The sequence below is a fragment of the Petaurus breviceps genome, unplaced genomic scaffold, assembly GCF_028583685.1.
Source record: "Petaurus breviceps papuanus isolate PSGF00001 unplaced genomic scaffold, PetGlider_PUasm1.0 185, whole genome shotgun sequence".
Classification (NCBI taxonomy): domain Eukaryota; kingdom Metazoa; phylum Chordata; class Mammalia; order Diprotodontia; family Petauridae; genus Petaurus; species Petaurus breviceps.
In genome coordinates, this window is record NW_027185797.1 from 41,074,163 (window position 1) to 41,089,865 (window position 15,703).

General features: G+C 48.4%; 3 protein-coding genes across 6 annotated transcripts in view; 2 read left to right on the forward strand and 1 right to left on the reverse strand.

The window, feature by feature from the left end:
- The window catches only part of LOC138161962 (zinc finger protein 665-like), a 244,912-nt gene that overhangs the window by 129,220 nt on the left and 99,989 nt on the right, over nucleotides 1-15,703 (forward strand). For 2 of the 4 annotated variants that reach the window (XM_069089076.1, XM_069089073.1), the window contains exon 3: nucleotides 2,056-2,123. The exons of the other annotated variants lie outside the window; for them this stretch is intronic. The gene's annotated coding sequence lies outside the window, so the exon portion shown is untranslated. The remainder of the gene's footprint in view (nucleotides 1-2,055; nucleotides 2,124-15,703) is intronic. 4 annotated transcript variants of the gene reach the window in all.
- LOC138161415 (zinc finger protein ZFP2-like) overlaps nucleotides 8,599-15,703 on the forward strand; it is a 21,912-nt gene continuing 14,807 nt past the window's right edge. Inside the window, exons 1-3 of the mRNA XM_069088237.1 lie at nucleotides 8,599-9,813; nucleotides 12,505-12,565; nucleotides 15,058-15,123. The gene's annotated coding sequence lies outside the window, so the exon portion shown is untranslated. The remainder of the gene's footprint in view (nucleotides 9,814-12,504; nucleotides 12,566-15,057; nucleotides 15,124-15,703) is intronic.
- On the reverse strand, nucleotides 12,575-13,767 carry LOC138161964 (olfactory receptor 6E1-like). The gene has a single exon (XM_069089080.1). The coding sequence runs from the start codon at nucleotides 13,662-13,664 to the stop codon at nucleotides 12,693-12,695; it is 972 nt and encodes a 323-aa protein (XP_068945181.1). The 5' UTR covers nucleotides 13,665-13,767; the 3' UTR covers nucleotides 12,575-12,692.

Below are 15,703 nucleotides of genomic sequence, written 5' to 3' on the forward strand. Positions count from 1 at the left end.
GAGAGAGAGGAGAGGGAGAGAGAGAAAGTGAGACAGACATACAGAGAGAGGAGAGACACAGACAGAGGAAAAAAGAAAGGAGGGAGAGAGACAGAGGAGGGAGAGAGAGGAGAGGGAGAGAGAAGGGGCAGAGAGAGACAGAGACATACAGAGAAGAGAAAAGAAGGAGAGAGAGAAGAGGGAGATAGAAAGAGACAAAGAGAGTTAGGGAGAGACAGAAGAGAGACACACTCAAGACAGACAGTGATAGAAATAGAGGATTTTTTTGGTCTTTATTAATTTGTTTGTTTACTTTGAGTTTACAAGATTCAGTTCCCCAGTTCTTTGAGTTTCAAATTTTCTTCCCCTCCCCCCCCCAAACACGGCATACATTCAAGTATAGGATCTGCAAATACTTTCACATTAGACTTTAGTCAGGTTATAAAGAAGGACTGTATCAGATGGAATGAACAATGGGAAAGAGGAAACCAAACCAAACAAGAAAAAGACAGAGGGCAGGTAGTTTGCTTCAATCTGCATTCAAACTCTGTTCTTTCTGGTTCTTTCTCTGAATGTAGACATCTCTGTCCATCAGGAGTCTTTTGGGGTTGACTTATGACTCTGGATTGCTGAGAAGAGTCCAGTCTATCACTTATATTGTGTCTGTAATTGTGTATAAATTCCTTCTGGCTCTACTCTTCTCACTCAATATCAGTTTGTATAAGCCTGTCCAGGCAGATATGAAGTCCATCTGCTCTTCATTTCTTATGGTGCCATAGTATTCCATTACATTCATCTACCACAACTTGCTCAGCCATTCCCCAGTTGATCCTTAATTTCCAATTCTTTGCCACCACAAAAAGAGCTGCTATAAATATTTTGGGTTTTGGGTGTTTTTTTTTCTTTTTGGAGGGCAGTTGGGGTTAAGTAACTTGCCCAACATCACACGGCTAAGTTTTTGTTTGTGTGCGTGTTAAGTGTCTGAGGCAGGACCCCGAGCTCAGGTCCTCCTGACTCCAGGGCCGGCGCTCTACTCACTGTGCCACCTAGCCGCCCCCCTGCTATAAATATTTTTGTATGTATGGGTCTTCCTCCTGCTTCTATGATCTCTTTGGGATACAACCCTAGAAGTGGTATTGCTGGGTCAAATTACTCATAGCCCTTTGGGCATAGTTCTAGATTGCTCTCCAGAATGGTGGATCAGTTCACAACTCCACCAGCAATGTATTAGTGTTCCAATTTTTCCACATCCTCTCCAGCATTTATCATTTACCTGTTTTGTCATCTTAGCCAATCTGACCAGTAAGATGTGGTACCTCAGAGTTGTTTTGATTTGTATTTCTCTAATCAATAGTGATTTAGAGCATTTTTTCATATGCTTATAGATATCTTTAATTTCTTCCTCTGACAACTAGTTGCCTGTTCATATCCTTTGATCATTTATCAATTGGGGACTGACTTGTATTCTTATAGATTTGGCTCAATTCTCTGTATATTTCAGAAATGAGGCCTTTATCAGAGACATTGGTTGTAAAAATTCTTTCCCAGTTTGGCTTTGTTTGTACAGAAGCTTTTCAATTTCATGTGATCAAAGTTATCCATTTCTCATTTTATGTACAGGATTCTTTTGGAGAATATTTTTTTGGAGGGGGGAAAGCAGGGCAATTGGGGTTAAGTGACTTGCCCAAGGTCACACAACTAGTAAGTATCAAGTGTCTGAGGCCAAATTTGACTCCAGGGCCAGTGCTCTGCTCACTGTGCCACCTAGCTGTCCCTTGAAGGATTTTTTTAAAGTCCAAATGAGAACAGAAGAACATTTAGATGGAAACACGGTGCCATTATTGGAAAGTCACATGCTTCCTCTATGTCACGTACATTGTTCGCTGCTTGCCTTCCATTAGATTGCAGGTTCCTTGAGGGCAGGGACTGCCCTTTGCTTCTTCCTATGTCCCAGCACCAGCACTGTGTTTGCTGTTGGCAGGCGCTCAGTCAGTGTTTATTGATTGGTGTGGAACATGTTAAAGAGTTACACAGAAAACGTTTGGTGATTTGTTGAATCTCATTTGGGCATTGCAGGTCCTGAAGAGACAGACGCTTTGAACTCTTCCCTTTGAAAGCAGTAGTGGCCTCATCTCCGCAGCCTTGTGAGTTATCTTTGCAGCACTCCTCTAGGCCAGGTGGGGCCTTATTCATGAGGCAGAGAGGGGAGGTGGTGGGAGATAAGAGAGCCTTGGAAGATGGGGTCTCAGGAGACAGATGGACCAGAGGTGTGACAGCGCCCCCCCCCCCCCCCCCCCCCCGCCCCAACTCTTGAGTCAGACCTCTAGAAGCTCTGGCTTCGAACCCTTCTAACTGTGTGGAGAGAGGCGCCCAGGGGGACCTCTGGTGGAGCCCAGCTCCAGAGTAGGTAAACTAGAAGAAGTAAGTTCTCCCCATTGGCTGGCCCCCGACTTCCGGGACTGGGAAGCTCCTGCCGCCTGGCACCCAGGCATCTCTCCCTAGCCTCTTCCCAGGCCCAGCTTTTCCCCAGCTTGTCAGTCTCTTCAGCAGGCTGTGAACTCCCTTCCAGCAGGTGTACGGTAGCTCTGCTGGAGAGGAATTGAGGGGCCTCTAGAGTTTGCAGTCTAATTCAAGGGTGGGTGTGGGCTTATAAATGGTTCTGTTACTGAAAAGATTTCTCTGGAATCAGTGTACAGCGCTTTAGAGAGGGAACTTTTTTCTTTCTGTTTCCTTTGAAGGGGTGGCGGTAGTGGGGTTAAGGGATGTTTTGGTCTTTTAGTTGTTTAGCTGGGAACAGGAACATAATTAACACCTCAAGGATAGTTGTAGTGGGAATCCAGCTGCTAGGATCCCCTCTGCGGCCCCTCCCTCAACATTAACTTCCAACCCAGGCTTCTCACCTAAGCCAGGAAAAGGATGGTTTAAAAGAAAGCCTTCTTAGTGAGATTGTCAATGGGTAGACTTCACTTCCTCCTAAGAAAAGTAAGCAGAGCTCTCTACACCCTGCCCCAACCTTAGCCTTCTTAGGCTTTCCACATGAATCAGGAAAATGGGAGTTTATGGGGAGGTGGACTTTTAGAGAAATTGCTAAGGATCAGCTTTAACGTCCTTCTAAGAAAACTCTTTTACAATTAGAGCTATCTCCAACTGGATCTTTCTTTCTTTTGATGTCCTCTAATTTATTCCATAGATATCTTATTTATACATAGTCTTCTTAGTCTTTCCACTAGGTTCGTTACTTTTTTTTTTGAAAGAGGGAAGGCAAGGCAATTGGGGTTAAGTGAGTTGCCCAAGGTGACACAGCTAGTAAGTGTGTCAAGTGTCTGAGCCTGGATTTGAACTCAGGTCCTCCTGACTCCAGGGCCAGTGTACTAGTCACTGTACCACCTAGCCACCCCGTGACTTTTTTTTTCTTCCCTTGTATCCTCAGTGCTTAGTACTGAGTGGCTAATGGATACCTAGCCAAAGATTGCTTACTACCTGACTGTCCTAAAATGCTGCAGGAAAGCCTTAGGAGTGAGACATCCCTAGACATCTTCAAACAAAGGCTAGACCAACTGAGAATTTTGTTAGGGTCATTCATGGTTAGGAATAGGGTGGACTGGACAATCCTGAGGTACCACTGACCTCTAAAGTTCTGTGGGCAGGCATGGGATTGTTAGCTGTTGTAGAAAACGTATTTTAACTTGGCACGGGCAATTGCATTTTGTTTTTATTTCTAATTTGTGACTAAGTAGTTCTCAATACTTGTGTCTAGTTTGGCAATAGCATGTATTGGAGGGCCCATATTTGGTAAACTAGTACTATTGATGTGGGATAACCCCCAATTTTGGTAAACCACTGATTAAAGCCTTGCTAGCAGTACTGTGGCTGATAATTTCCTTTCATCATAACCCTAGGTATTTGATCATCAGTAATTACTAGCAACTTGTAACTATAACTTGTAACACTCTTAGCCGGAACCATCAAAACCCACTGGAGGTCCCAGGTCTGATCTAGGTGACCATCAGAACTGCCTTCTGCATGCCCAGTACTTAGGAGATTAGAGTGTCCCCATGTTTAATCCAGAATAGTTCTCATTAACAGAGACTGGCCAGAATGCTGCTTTGGGCAGAGGAGGAACCTTCTCTTGGGCAACTGTATGACTCGCATTGCTCTGGACCTTTCATAATCTGCTTGGTGCTGTGTTCCTAGAGGGACTGATATTTGTAATGTTGAAGAGATAATGGCATGCACAAAGCTTGATTGAATGCATTGATATGCCCATACTTTATTAATATACAGTGAGTATATTTAATGTAAAATTGGTTTTCCCTATGGACTCTCCGTTACAACTGGTGAAGATGATGGGATACTCTTATCCTGTAAGTATATAGAGGAAACAGCAGGCCAGGTCAAGGGGCTGACTTCTGATATTTCCCACTAAATCTATAAGATGTTGATGAGGTTTCTTGACATCCATACCTCGAAGACCAGGGCAAGGTCAACCACATTGTTGGTGGCTCCTCTTATGTCTAGAGAACTACCGAATATATATATATTTTTTTAGCTTTTTGGAAGGCAGTTGGGGTTAAGTGACTTGCTCAAGGTCACATGATTAGTTAAGTGTCTGAGGCCAGATTTGAACTCAGGTCCTCCTGACTCCAGGGCCAGTGTTCTATTCACTGCACCACCTAGCTGCCCCAAGAACTACTGAATCTTAACCCCTATTGCCTCATCTCTAGGGAACCCTGCCTTACCAGTCCAATACCCTGCCTGCATTTTTCTAAGTCCTTGAGTTGGTTTTCTCAGAAAGGAATGCCCAGAGAGGAAACAAGCTCTTACAGCAATCTCAGATTATTTTTTTGAGGTATTGATAAAACACTTTAAAAAGAGTGTCCAACCAGACCCCTCTCTCCTTTGATCTTGGATGATACTTTGATGTAGTTTAAAATCATACATCAGCCTGAGAAAATCCAAAGAGTACTTGACATCCTAGGCTCAGGAAAAACTGACACATGGGATGGACATACTGATTATAAACCTGTCCAGAGCAGAAACCAAAAAGTAATGTTGAATTATTGGTGGAAGAGTTTTATGAGCGATTGTAGTTTAGCCCACCCCAAACAGTGTTCTAAGTACCCCGCAGAATAGAATCAGAGGAAGAGATGAAGAAATTACAGCAATATTGGAAGATCTGGAACAGGAATATATGATTAGGAAAACAGCTTATGTGATGTTGCGGCTTCTTCAATGAATAAGGCAAGTAGAGAATTCATATTCACAGTAGACTGTAGCCCTGGCCTAGGCCACAGCTTCCCTGCCCACGGACTTACGGGAGCTCTTCCTGATCCTTCAGAAATGTCCTGTCAATGAAAGGAAGCGATGGCTCTGACTTTGCACTTAGTGATGTACTTGTGAGATTCTTTGTGGTTCCAGGGGCCAAAGAAAGTGAAGAACAGATCACCATCAAACGGCAGGTGGCATAGCTGACCTTCGGTGGTTTGCCTTAGGTCCGTGCTGAGGGAGTTCTAGATCAGATAAACACTGGCACTTGCCCTACTCATCATTACGTAGATTGGCATGACAAGCAGGACGAAGAGGAAGTTCCTGGTAGAATTACTGAAGGACAGGCAGTTTTGCCCCCCAAAAGTTAAGGAATCATTACTTCAGTTTCAAGGTATGATTGAACCTTGGAGGAGGGAGTATCCCTTCCCTAACTAGTAGCACAGAAGATCTTAGCCTTGAAATCCCTCAAGGATAAAAAGGAAGGGAGCTCAGAGGATAGTTCATTCCTTTGGTTTGGAAAGAAGCCATGTTCTCTCCCTGTAAGTATGAGCAGTCAGCTGGAGTAGTGGATGCAGTGCCAGGCCCAGCACTCAGTCTCTCCTCCGGGCCCCCTGGCTTCCCCAGACTTAATTCCCTAGCACCACCTTTGCTTAGTTAACAAGGCTTGGGGGTGGTTACAAAAGAGAGAAGAGATGCCTCACCTTAGGTGAAACCAGAAGGTTTGGTATCCAAGAAGTAGAAGGAATTAACAGATACATTCACGTGTGTCTTGTTGGGTGAATTATCTCCTAGACTTAGAGCTAGAATGATGACAGCTGACATTTGTATGGCTCCTACTGTGTGCCAAATACTTTACAAACATTATCTCACTGGGCCCATGCAATAGCCTTGTGAGGTAGCAGCTGTTACTATCCCCATTTTTCAGGTGACAAACTGAGGTTTAGTGACTTGCCCAGGGGCATGCAGCTAGTAAGGGTCAGACAAGATTTGAACTCAGATCTTTCTGACTCCAGGATTAGCATTCTGTCCACTGTGCCACCCAGCTTCCTTCCTTCAGCAGAAGGGTCCTTTGAGGTCACGTAGACTAATCTCATTTTGTAGTTGACAACAGGTGAAATGACTTTCCTAGTGTCACACAGATGTCTTCTGCCATTCTCCGGCCCCCATCTCACACCCTACAAAAGGACAGACCAAGGTGTCCTTTATCAGTCTAGCTGACTGCTCTGTCCTGGTTCTTTGATACCCATATTGCTTTGGTTTTTCTGGAAAGAAGCCTCTGACCACATGCCTAGGCATTCAGGAGGCAGGTAATCCAGTGAAAAGACCTGGGTTGGGAGTCAGAAGTTTTGGGTCCAGATTTTGGCTGTGCCACTAATTCTGGGGCCTCAGACAAGTCTCTTCTCCAACCAAGGTCTCAGTTTCTCCAAAGAGGTGCTCTAGTACAATAGGAAGAAAGCTAGATTGAGAGTCAGGGGACGTGGGTTCCAGTACCAATTTTTCCATTCACTACCTTGGTGACATTAGGCAAGTCACCTCTCTAGGCCTCAGTTTCCCTGTCTATAAAAGGAGGGGATTGGGATAGATGATAAAGTCCTTTCCAGTCTATGATCAAATGAGATAATATGTTTAAAGCATTTTGTAAACCTGATTAGTACTTATTAGTATAATCAAACAAGCATTTAAAAAAGGGAGCCCAGCACCCAGAAGATTCTACATGTCAGACATTGGCCCTTGTCAGTTGGAACAGGGAAGCTACTGAGAGTGTTTCCCTGAAGGCATGTTCACAGCCCTAAGTTGCTAACCTCTTGTCTGGCAGAGGCATTTGAAACTCAGGGGTCCATACCTCCTATAGGCAGATCCACTTTGAATGTTGTATAATTAGACAGTGGAGGTGGGGAGTAGAGCAGCCAAGGGGCTTCTTCACTGCCCCCCCCCCCCAAACCCAGTAACACAGAAGAGAGTCAAGGCCTTGGGTCAACAGCAACTCCTTTGTATTCTTGAGGTCTCGGAAATGCCTTTGCATGTGGGACAACCCCTCTGGCCAGCTATCACCTGAGAAACAGAGAAAGGAGAATAATCATAAGAAATCCACGAAATTTATTTATTTATTTTTTTGGCGGGGAGGGGGAAAGGGGGAAAGGCAGGGCAATTGGAGTTAAGTGACTTGCCCAAGGCCACACGTCTCTCCCCACTCACATCAGTCCGTTCTCTGTCAGCCTAACGCTCCAGTCTGGCCCTGAGGTCAGCTTCCGCAGCTCCTCCTCACTCTGGCCCTGGTGTCCAGCCCTGACCTTTGGTGTTCTCACAGGTCACTTCCCCTCTGCCCTGTGTCCTGCTGTCCAGTGACACGTGCGCTCCCATCTCCTCCTTCCACTCAGGAGCTCTCTCCCTCCTCACTTCTGGCTTCCCTGGCTTCCTTCAGATCTGAGACTTCCAGTCCCACCTTCTATAAGAAACCGTCCCCAGCCTTTCTTAGCCTCAGTGCCCTTGCTCAGGGATGCCCCCATTCATCCTGTGGGTGCTCTGTGCTGGCAGGGCTTGTTCAGTCCTGCCCTAATCTCCATGACCCCACGTGGGGTTTTCTTGGCAGAGACACTGGAGGGGTTCACCATTTCCTTCTCTGGCTCATTTTGCAGATGAGAAAACTGAGGCAAACAGGGCGCAGGGACTTTCCCAGGGTCACACAGCTAGGAAGTATCTGAGGCCGAATTTGAACTTGGGAGAGGAGTCTTCCTGGCTCTTGGCCCAGTACTTTGTGGTACCCCCTAGCTGGAGAGAGAGGGGGGTGTATTTAGCTAGAAAGTAGAGTAGAGGAGTCAGGAGGGATAGGAAATAGGAGATCATACAAATACCAAGATCAGGAGCAGATGTGCCTGCGCCTAATTGTGGCCTGGGGGGGGGGGGGGGAAGAAGAGGGGGAAAGGGCCTGCACAGGGAAGGAGAAGGCAGCTGGACAGCTCCTGACCTGAGCCCAGCTCGGCCTTCATGACTCCGGCTTTCTGGATTGATCGCTGTCTGTCCTCCCTTAGGTTCTGCTTTACCCATAATGTGATTTTTTTTCTTTTCTTATTTTGTATTTATATTTCAGTATTTAAGTTTATAGTGTGTTTCTTTTTCTTATTGTGTATCTACGTCTAAAATATTAAAAAAGAATTAAGTTTTAAAGGAAAGTAGGGGTGCAAGGAAGGGGAGGTGAGCAGGCTGATGATGGAGTGCCCTCTGGGAGGTCAGCAGGCATCCTTGCGTCCTTCAGGAGGGTCAGTGAAGCCATGTTCTAAAGGGTACCGGGAAGAATCAGGGGAAAGAAGGTGGGAGGGGCAGGAAGGCCAGGTGGGGAAGGGCGTTTATTGCCCCTGATCCCGATGGTGGGTAAGAGGGAGCCACTGGGAGGTGCCATAGTGCAGAGAGCGCCAGGCCTGAAGTCAGGAGAACATCTTCCTGAGTTCAAATCCAGCCTCAGACCCATATGAGTTGTGTGACCCTGGGCAAGTCATTTCACCCTGTTTGCCTCATTTTTCCTCATCAGTAAAATGAACTGGAGAAGGAAATGGTGAACCACTCTAGTGTCTTTATCAGAGAATCTTCAAATAGGGCCGCCAAGAGTTGGCCATGACTGAACAACAACGGCGCTAACAAAAAGGGAGCCACTGGTGGTTATTGAGCACTGGGGGGATGCAGGTGAGCCTAAGGCTTTAGGGGAATCCTTCTGGCAGTTGACTGGAGGAGGCATCAGAGTGGGGACAGATTTGAAGCATCGAGACAAGCTCAAAGTCAGGGGTGATAGGCAGGACATGAGGGGATGGGAGCCTGTCCCAGGGTGGAGGCTGTGTCATGGAGGGAGGGCTCCTGTGATGGTAAAAGGACAAGATTGGGAGACTGACTGGCTTACACGGGGAGAGAACAAGGGAGACGGATGAGGTAGAAGCTGAAAACCAGGTTGGAGATGTTGTGCTTGAAAATTAGGGTAAACTGAGAGACAGAAGTCTGGGCATAATCAGTTTATTCACTAGGTTCAGTAGCCAATGAATTAGAGCCTGACTGAGGACCAACAAGGCCTTTTACACCTAGCGCTGTCTTCCTTCTGATTGGCCCGATGGCACTTTGTTTGGACCTCCCCTAGCACAGGAAACATGATCCAGACTGGAAGATAGTTCAGTTGAGGTGGCAGGAGGAGAATGGGAACAGGCCTAGAAAACAGGACCAGGCTGCAGAGAGTGGAAGCAGTGTTTAGTGACTTTGTTGGATCAGCTGGAATGTGGTGAGTGAGGCTGCAAAGGAGATTGCATTGGAGTTAAACAGATGGTGGTGACGTCACCAAGACAGACCAGACCAGGAGGGACACGTTTTGTTGTGTCCAGTCATATCAGACTCTTCTCAACACCATTTGGGTTGTTTTTTTGGCAAACATACCATAATCGTTTGCCATTTCCTTCTCTAGCTCATTTAACAGATGAGGAGGGGGCGGCTGGTGGCGCAATGAATAGAGCACGGGCCCTGGAGTCAGGAGGACCTGAGTTCAAATCCAGTCTCAGACGCTTGACACAATTACTAGCTGTGTGACTTTGGGTAAGTCACTTAACCCCAATTGTCCTCCCCCCCAAAAAAAAACCAGATGAGGAAACTGAGGCAAACAGGGTAAAGTATCTTGCCCAGGGTCACACAGCTAGGAAGTGTCTGACGCTAGATTTGAACTCAGGTCTTGCTGAGTCCAAGCCCTTTAGATAGAAATTACTGTGATAGAAAAGGTAGAGGTGATTACGAGAAAAAAGCTGGGCTTTTAGGTAAGTTTCCCTGGAATGTAGGTGAAGGTAGGTAGCCTCAGAGAGCACTAAACCCATGGAGCTTGTTTTAAGTCTTAAAAATAGGATCAAAATCAACTTTCTGTTTTACAGCTATGAGGATGACTGGGGGCATGCTGGTGCCTTGTGCTGTGATATGGAAGTGAGTGGACACTGTGGGAAGTACAGTGAGTTTTGCTTCCTATACGTTGAATCTGAGATGCTTACTGGACACTGAGATGAAATGTCCAAGAGGCAATTGGTGTATGGAAATGAAGGAAATGAGGGAGATGACCAGTCTGGGGAACCATCTGCATAGAGGGGACAGTTGCCTCCACAGGATCTTGTGAGATTACTAAGTGACATGGAGTATGTAGGAAAATGACAGAGCCTTTGGGAAGACTCCAAGTTTATGGGTGTGGCATGGATGGAGGTCCAGCCAAACTGAAAAGGAGCAGGCAGACAGGGAGGAAAAATAGAAGAGAACAGGGAAAAAGCAAGAGGAAACTAGTCACTGGGACAAGAAGGTGATCAATGGTGTCAGACTCCACGAGGAGTCAAGTAGACGAGGCCACTGGATTTGACCATTAGAATATCATCGGTGGGGGCGGCCAAGTAGCACAGCGAGTAAGAGCACTGGCCCCAATGTTGGATGACCTGGGGATCAAATCCGGGCTCAGATACTTAGCACCACACCCAGAAATAACTGGCCGTGTAACCTTGAGCAAGTTACTTAACCCCGATTGCTTTAAAAAAAAAAAAGAATATCATCAGGGGCTTTGGAGAGAGAAGTCTCTGTTGAGTGACCAGGCCCAGAGCCAGACTGTGGCTGGAGAGGGAACAGAAGCATTGAGTTTCATGGGATTTTGCCTCAAAGGGGAGGAGACACACCAGGAATGGCAGCATGGAGGAAGGGTTTGTTAAGGGTGCGTTAGACCTAAGAGTGTTTCTGGGGAGCTGGGCAGAAGCCGCTAAATCCGCAGAGATTAAAGCAGAGAGACAGTGGGTGCGATATTCTTGCAACCTGCTGGAGAAGAAGGGGGTATTAAGGGCATGTCTAGAGGGACTGGCCTTGGAGACTAAGGAGGTAAGGACATGGAGATAATGGCAGGGGGCTTGAGATTAGAAAGGGAGAAGAGGAAACTTGTGAACAACCTCAGGTTTTCAGGGAAGAATGAGGGGAGGTCCTCAAGTGAGAGAGTGAGGGCAGAGGGCAGAGTGCTGGAGGAGCTTCTCTGGAGAGCTGGATGGAGAAATGACTAGGAAGACTGGAGGAGCTGACACATGAGTTGGTGACCCCAGCAGGTGGGCTTGTCCTTCAAAGAAATGGAAACTGTCCTTGGGACTTGATTGGCTCAGGGAACTCAGGACTGGGCCAGTCCTGGTTGCTGAGTAAAGTGAGGAGGTTCAGCCCTTTCTTGAGGCTGGACCAGATGACCAGAGGTGAGCAGCACAGGGGCAGAGAAGATGCACTCAGCTCAGAAAGCAGGATGTGGCCACTGAACGTCCTTCCTCTGCGATGGCACAGCAAATCCCTTGGTTAGCACTTTGACAAGTCCCCCATCACATCCAGTGCTCAAGCTTCTCTGGGGACCTAGAGGCCTTTGGAGATACAGAGAACTTCTACTCTGACTTTGGAATTGTGAGTTGTGTCCTTTGTAGCCTTTGAATGAGGATGGTGCCTATAGGACTGTCTGTGTGGAGAAGCTTCTTTGGTGATTTCAGCATTTCAGCTTTCAGCAGCTGTGTGACCTGGTACCCATCCATCCCCTCCAGGACATGGCCTTGATAAGCAGCACATGGGCCCCAGGAGTGGTCATCATTCGCAAAATTCTGCCACCTTCCCCTATGAAGTGGCCCACAGCTCAGGAGGCCAGGGTGCCTCTTCCTGGTGCTGAGACATCGGGGAAGTCCCTTCACCTCCCTGGGCCTCAGTTTCCTCATTTGTCAAAGGAAGCGTTTGTCCTAGGAGGCCTCTAGGTTCCTGCAGTTCCCCTCTGTCCCATCTGCTGACTTGTTCCCTCCTGGCCCCCCTTTGTCTCTCACCCTCTTTTCTCTGCCTCCTCCCCAACCTTGCCTTCTACTCACCCTCTCTTCCCATCCAGTTCCTGCCCTTAGCGCCCTTTCTATTTCTCCTTTCACCGATCTCTCCATTCCGTCCCTTACCTTCACCACTCCATCTCTTCACCCGCTTTTCTTCCTCTCACACTTCTCCCCCTACATTCTTTCATTTTCTTCCTTTCTCTTCTCTATATCATTTCTCTTAAACATCTCCTGCCCTGTCCCCCTCACATATCTCTCTGTCTTTCTCTCCCTGTCCTCACCTTACTCTTTCTTTACAAGTTTTGTCCTCAAAGAGAGTTATAGGAAGTTTCTGTTAGAAGAGATCTTAGAGCCCATTACTCAATTACTTCATTTTGTTGATATTCAGTCATTTTAGTCGGGTCTGACTCTTTGTGACCCATTTGGGGTTTGACAGAAGGTGAAATGGAAGCCTAGAAAAGAGAAGAGATCTGCCCAAGACCACAGAGCTACTAAGTGTAAGTACTGAGCCTCAGACATAGGGCTTATGCTTCCCAAGGCATTGCTCTTTCTCCTACCCCATCATCTTCCATCCCCCTCTTCCTCCATGTTCTGGCCCCTCTAGAAGCTCCCGGGGGCCCCCCATCAAACCCTGAGATGCCTAGAAGGCCCCCTTCCTCTGAGCAGCACATCCCTGCTGACCCGCTGCACCAGCTTGTTCCTCAGGCAGTAGATAAAGGGGTTCAACAGGGGGGCGACGGTGGTGTTGAAGAAGGCCACCCCCTTGTTGAGGTCCAGCTGTCCTGTCTGGGTGGGATGGAGGTACATGATGATGCAGCTGCCATAGGTGATGGAGACCACCAGGATGTGGGAGGAGCAGGTAGAGAAGGCCTTGCGCCTGCCCTGGGCAGAGGGCAGCTGTAGGAGGGTCCAGATGATGCAGATGTAGGAGGCTGCTGTCACAGTGAGGGCACCGGCCAGGGTGCACACGGCCACCAAGAAGGCAAGCATCTGCAGATGCCTGGTGTCAGTGCATGCCAGAGCCAGCAGTGGGGTGCTATCACAGAAGAAGTGATTGAGCACCTTTGGTCCACAGAGTGGCAGGAGGAGTAGCCAGATGCAAGGCCCTGAAAGTAAGAAGACACTTGCAGCCCAGCAGCCCAGCACCAGCCCCAGGCAGGCCTGGCTGGTCATGAGGGCTGGGTACCTCAGGGGATAGCAGATAGCCAGGAATCTGTCCACAGACATTACAGCCAACAGGAAGAACTCCACAGTGCCCAGGGTAAAGTAAAGGATCATCTGGGAGAAGCATCTGGGTGGGGAGATGGTCCTATGGCCTGTGAGGAGGTGGCTGAGAACCTGGGGAGTGATCACTGAGGTGAAGCCCATCTCCAGCAGGGAGAAATTCCTCAGGAGATAATACATGGGGGTTTGCAGGCGGCGATCCACCAGGGAGAGGACCACGATGAACAAGTTGCCCCACAGGGTCAAGAGGTAAGTGGGCAGGAGGACAGCGAAAAGCAGGAGCTGCAGGCCCCGAAGGTCAGTGATACCGAGCAGAATGAATTCAGCGCCCTCTGAGCGGTTCCCCAGCTCATTCCACCCTCCTGGAGGCATCTGGTGGGGGGGCAGAAAGGAGGTCAGAGGCTCTCAGAACATGGAGTCACACACATGGATGGACCTTTAGAGGCCCAGAGAAGTCTCTGACTGAGCATTTGTTAAATGCTCTGTTCCAGGCATGTGCTGAGTGCCAGAGAACAGAAAGAATGGGCAGTGACATCTTACCATCAAGGAATTCCCAGCCTCCTTGTGTGGACAGCATGTTAGTACCTAGGCATGCACAAGACACACACACATGTGTCTACAGACGTGTATCCGTGTGTGAGTATGCATGTATATATTACACATATATTAGGTAATGGAAGGTACTCTCACATAGGACTCTTTTAGCCATGGGGTGCAGGGAGGTCCATGAAGTCCTCCTCCGATGATGGATTTGAGCTGTCTTGAAGGAAGCCAAGACTTGATAAGCAGAAGTGACTAGGGAGAGTGTTCCAGGGGCTTGGACAGTCCATGTGCATGAGGCAGAGATGGCGTGCCCTGAATGAGGACCAGCAGGGTGGCAGAGTATGTGGAGTCCAAACCCTCCTGGCTACACTTTGAGGGGGCTTACAGCACCTTCCTCACAACAGCCTTCCTGGGAGGGAGGGAGGACCATCATGGCAGAGAAAGAAACTGCCAATGTTGGTGGTGAAGCTCAAGCCTGCTCCTTCTGCCAGCTTCCTGCCTCCCCAGAGGATGAGGCCAATGTCCCTAGTGCCCAGCCTGTTGTCCCATTCTTGCCTTGGCAGGAGATGCCCTGGGCCCTGAGAGACCCTGAAGGCTGCTGCCAAGAGGGGCCTGAGTGGCTTCAGTCCAGCCCAGGCTGAGCATCCCAGCCTTCTGCTCAGCCCCGGAGCCAGGCAGGCAGAGTGCTTGAAATCCCAGGGTTCTGACTAGGCGGATGGCACCATACAGCAATCTTCAGCTGCTACAATGATGTTATGATCACCATTGTGTAGAATAGTGCTAAGTACTAAGTGACCCATCCAGACCCACTCAGCAAGTGAGTATCAGAGACAGGACTCTCCAGCATTGCTCCTTAGGCCCCTCTCCCAGGGGTCCCCATCCCTTGGAGGTCTTTGAGTAGAACATTGATGTAGGCCTTTACGGGGGCTCTGGGCGGATCCCTGAGGAGGGCCCTTCAAACTCAGATGCTGTGTGATGATGGGCCTGAAGCCCAGAGGGGGCAGTGGACTGCCCTGAGGCAGCCAGCCCCCAGAGCTCCCTTGGTTACACCAAGCAAGTCTAGAGTTGTAGCAGTGTTAAATTAGGAGGGTTTTGGAAGAACTCTCCGGTCCCTTCCAGTGTGGAGAGTCTGTAATGCCAGACTGTGGGGCAGCCCAGGGAAAGGGGGGGATCAAGTGACCTCTTAGGTTCCCTTCATAATGTACAAATCTCTGATTTGTAGCTGCTGTCAGCAGAGACCCCAAGGACCAGGGAGTTCTCCCGTGACCTCACAGAACCTGGAACAGAGGTACGGAGGAAGGAGGGAAGGGAAAAAAGGAGGAAACAGGCATTGATTAAGTGATAGCTGTGTAGGAGGTACTTTACAAGTACTATCTCATCTGATCCTTACATCTCCAGGGAGCAGGTGCTATTATTTCCCTTCTTTTACAGATGAGGAAAGAGTCAGGCAGAGGTTAGGTGGCATGTCCAAGGTCATACAGCCAGTGAGTATCTGAGGCCACATTTGAGCTTAGGTGTCCCTGACTGCAGACCCAGCACTCTTGTCTACCACAGTGGCTAGGCACGTCCATGTTGCCCTCATAGAGCCTTTCCTCCATTCCAGACATCTCCCCTCCAAGCTGTCCTGACTCAGTAAGGTGGCCTGCTGAGGAGCTTAAACCCCAGCTCTGACACGTCCTCTGTGTGACCTTGGGGAAGTGCTTTCCCCTGTTTTGCCCTCAGTTTCCTCATCTGAAAAATGAACGAATTGGACTCTGATCGATAAGGAGGCTGAGCAGCCAAGCCTCCAGTGTCTAACCTCAGTCATCGCTCTTGCCTCTGAAGCCCAGTTCCTCCAGTGGAGGCCACAGTGGGCTGATGATCCTCCA

Bases quoted from the DNA above. Each gene is read 5' to 3' on its own strand.
- LOC138161964 (XM_069089080.1), bottom strand. From the start codon at position 13,664: ATGCCTCCAGGAGGGTGGAATGAGCTGGGGAACCGCTCAGAGGGCGCT.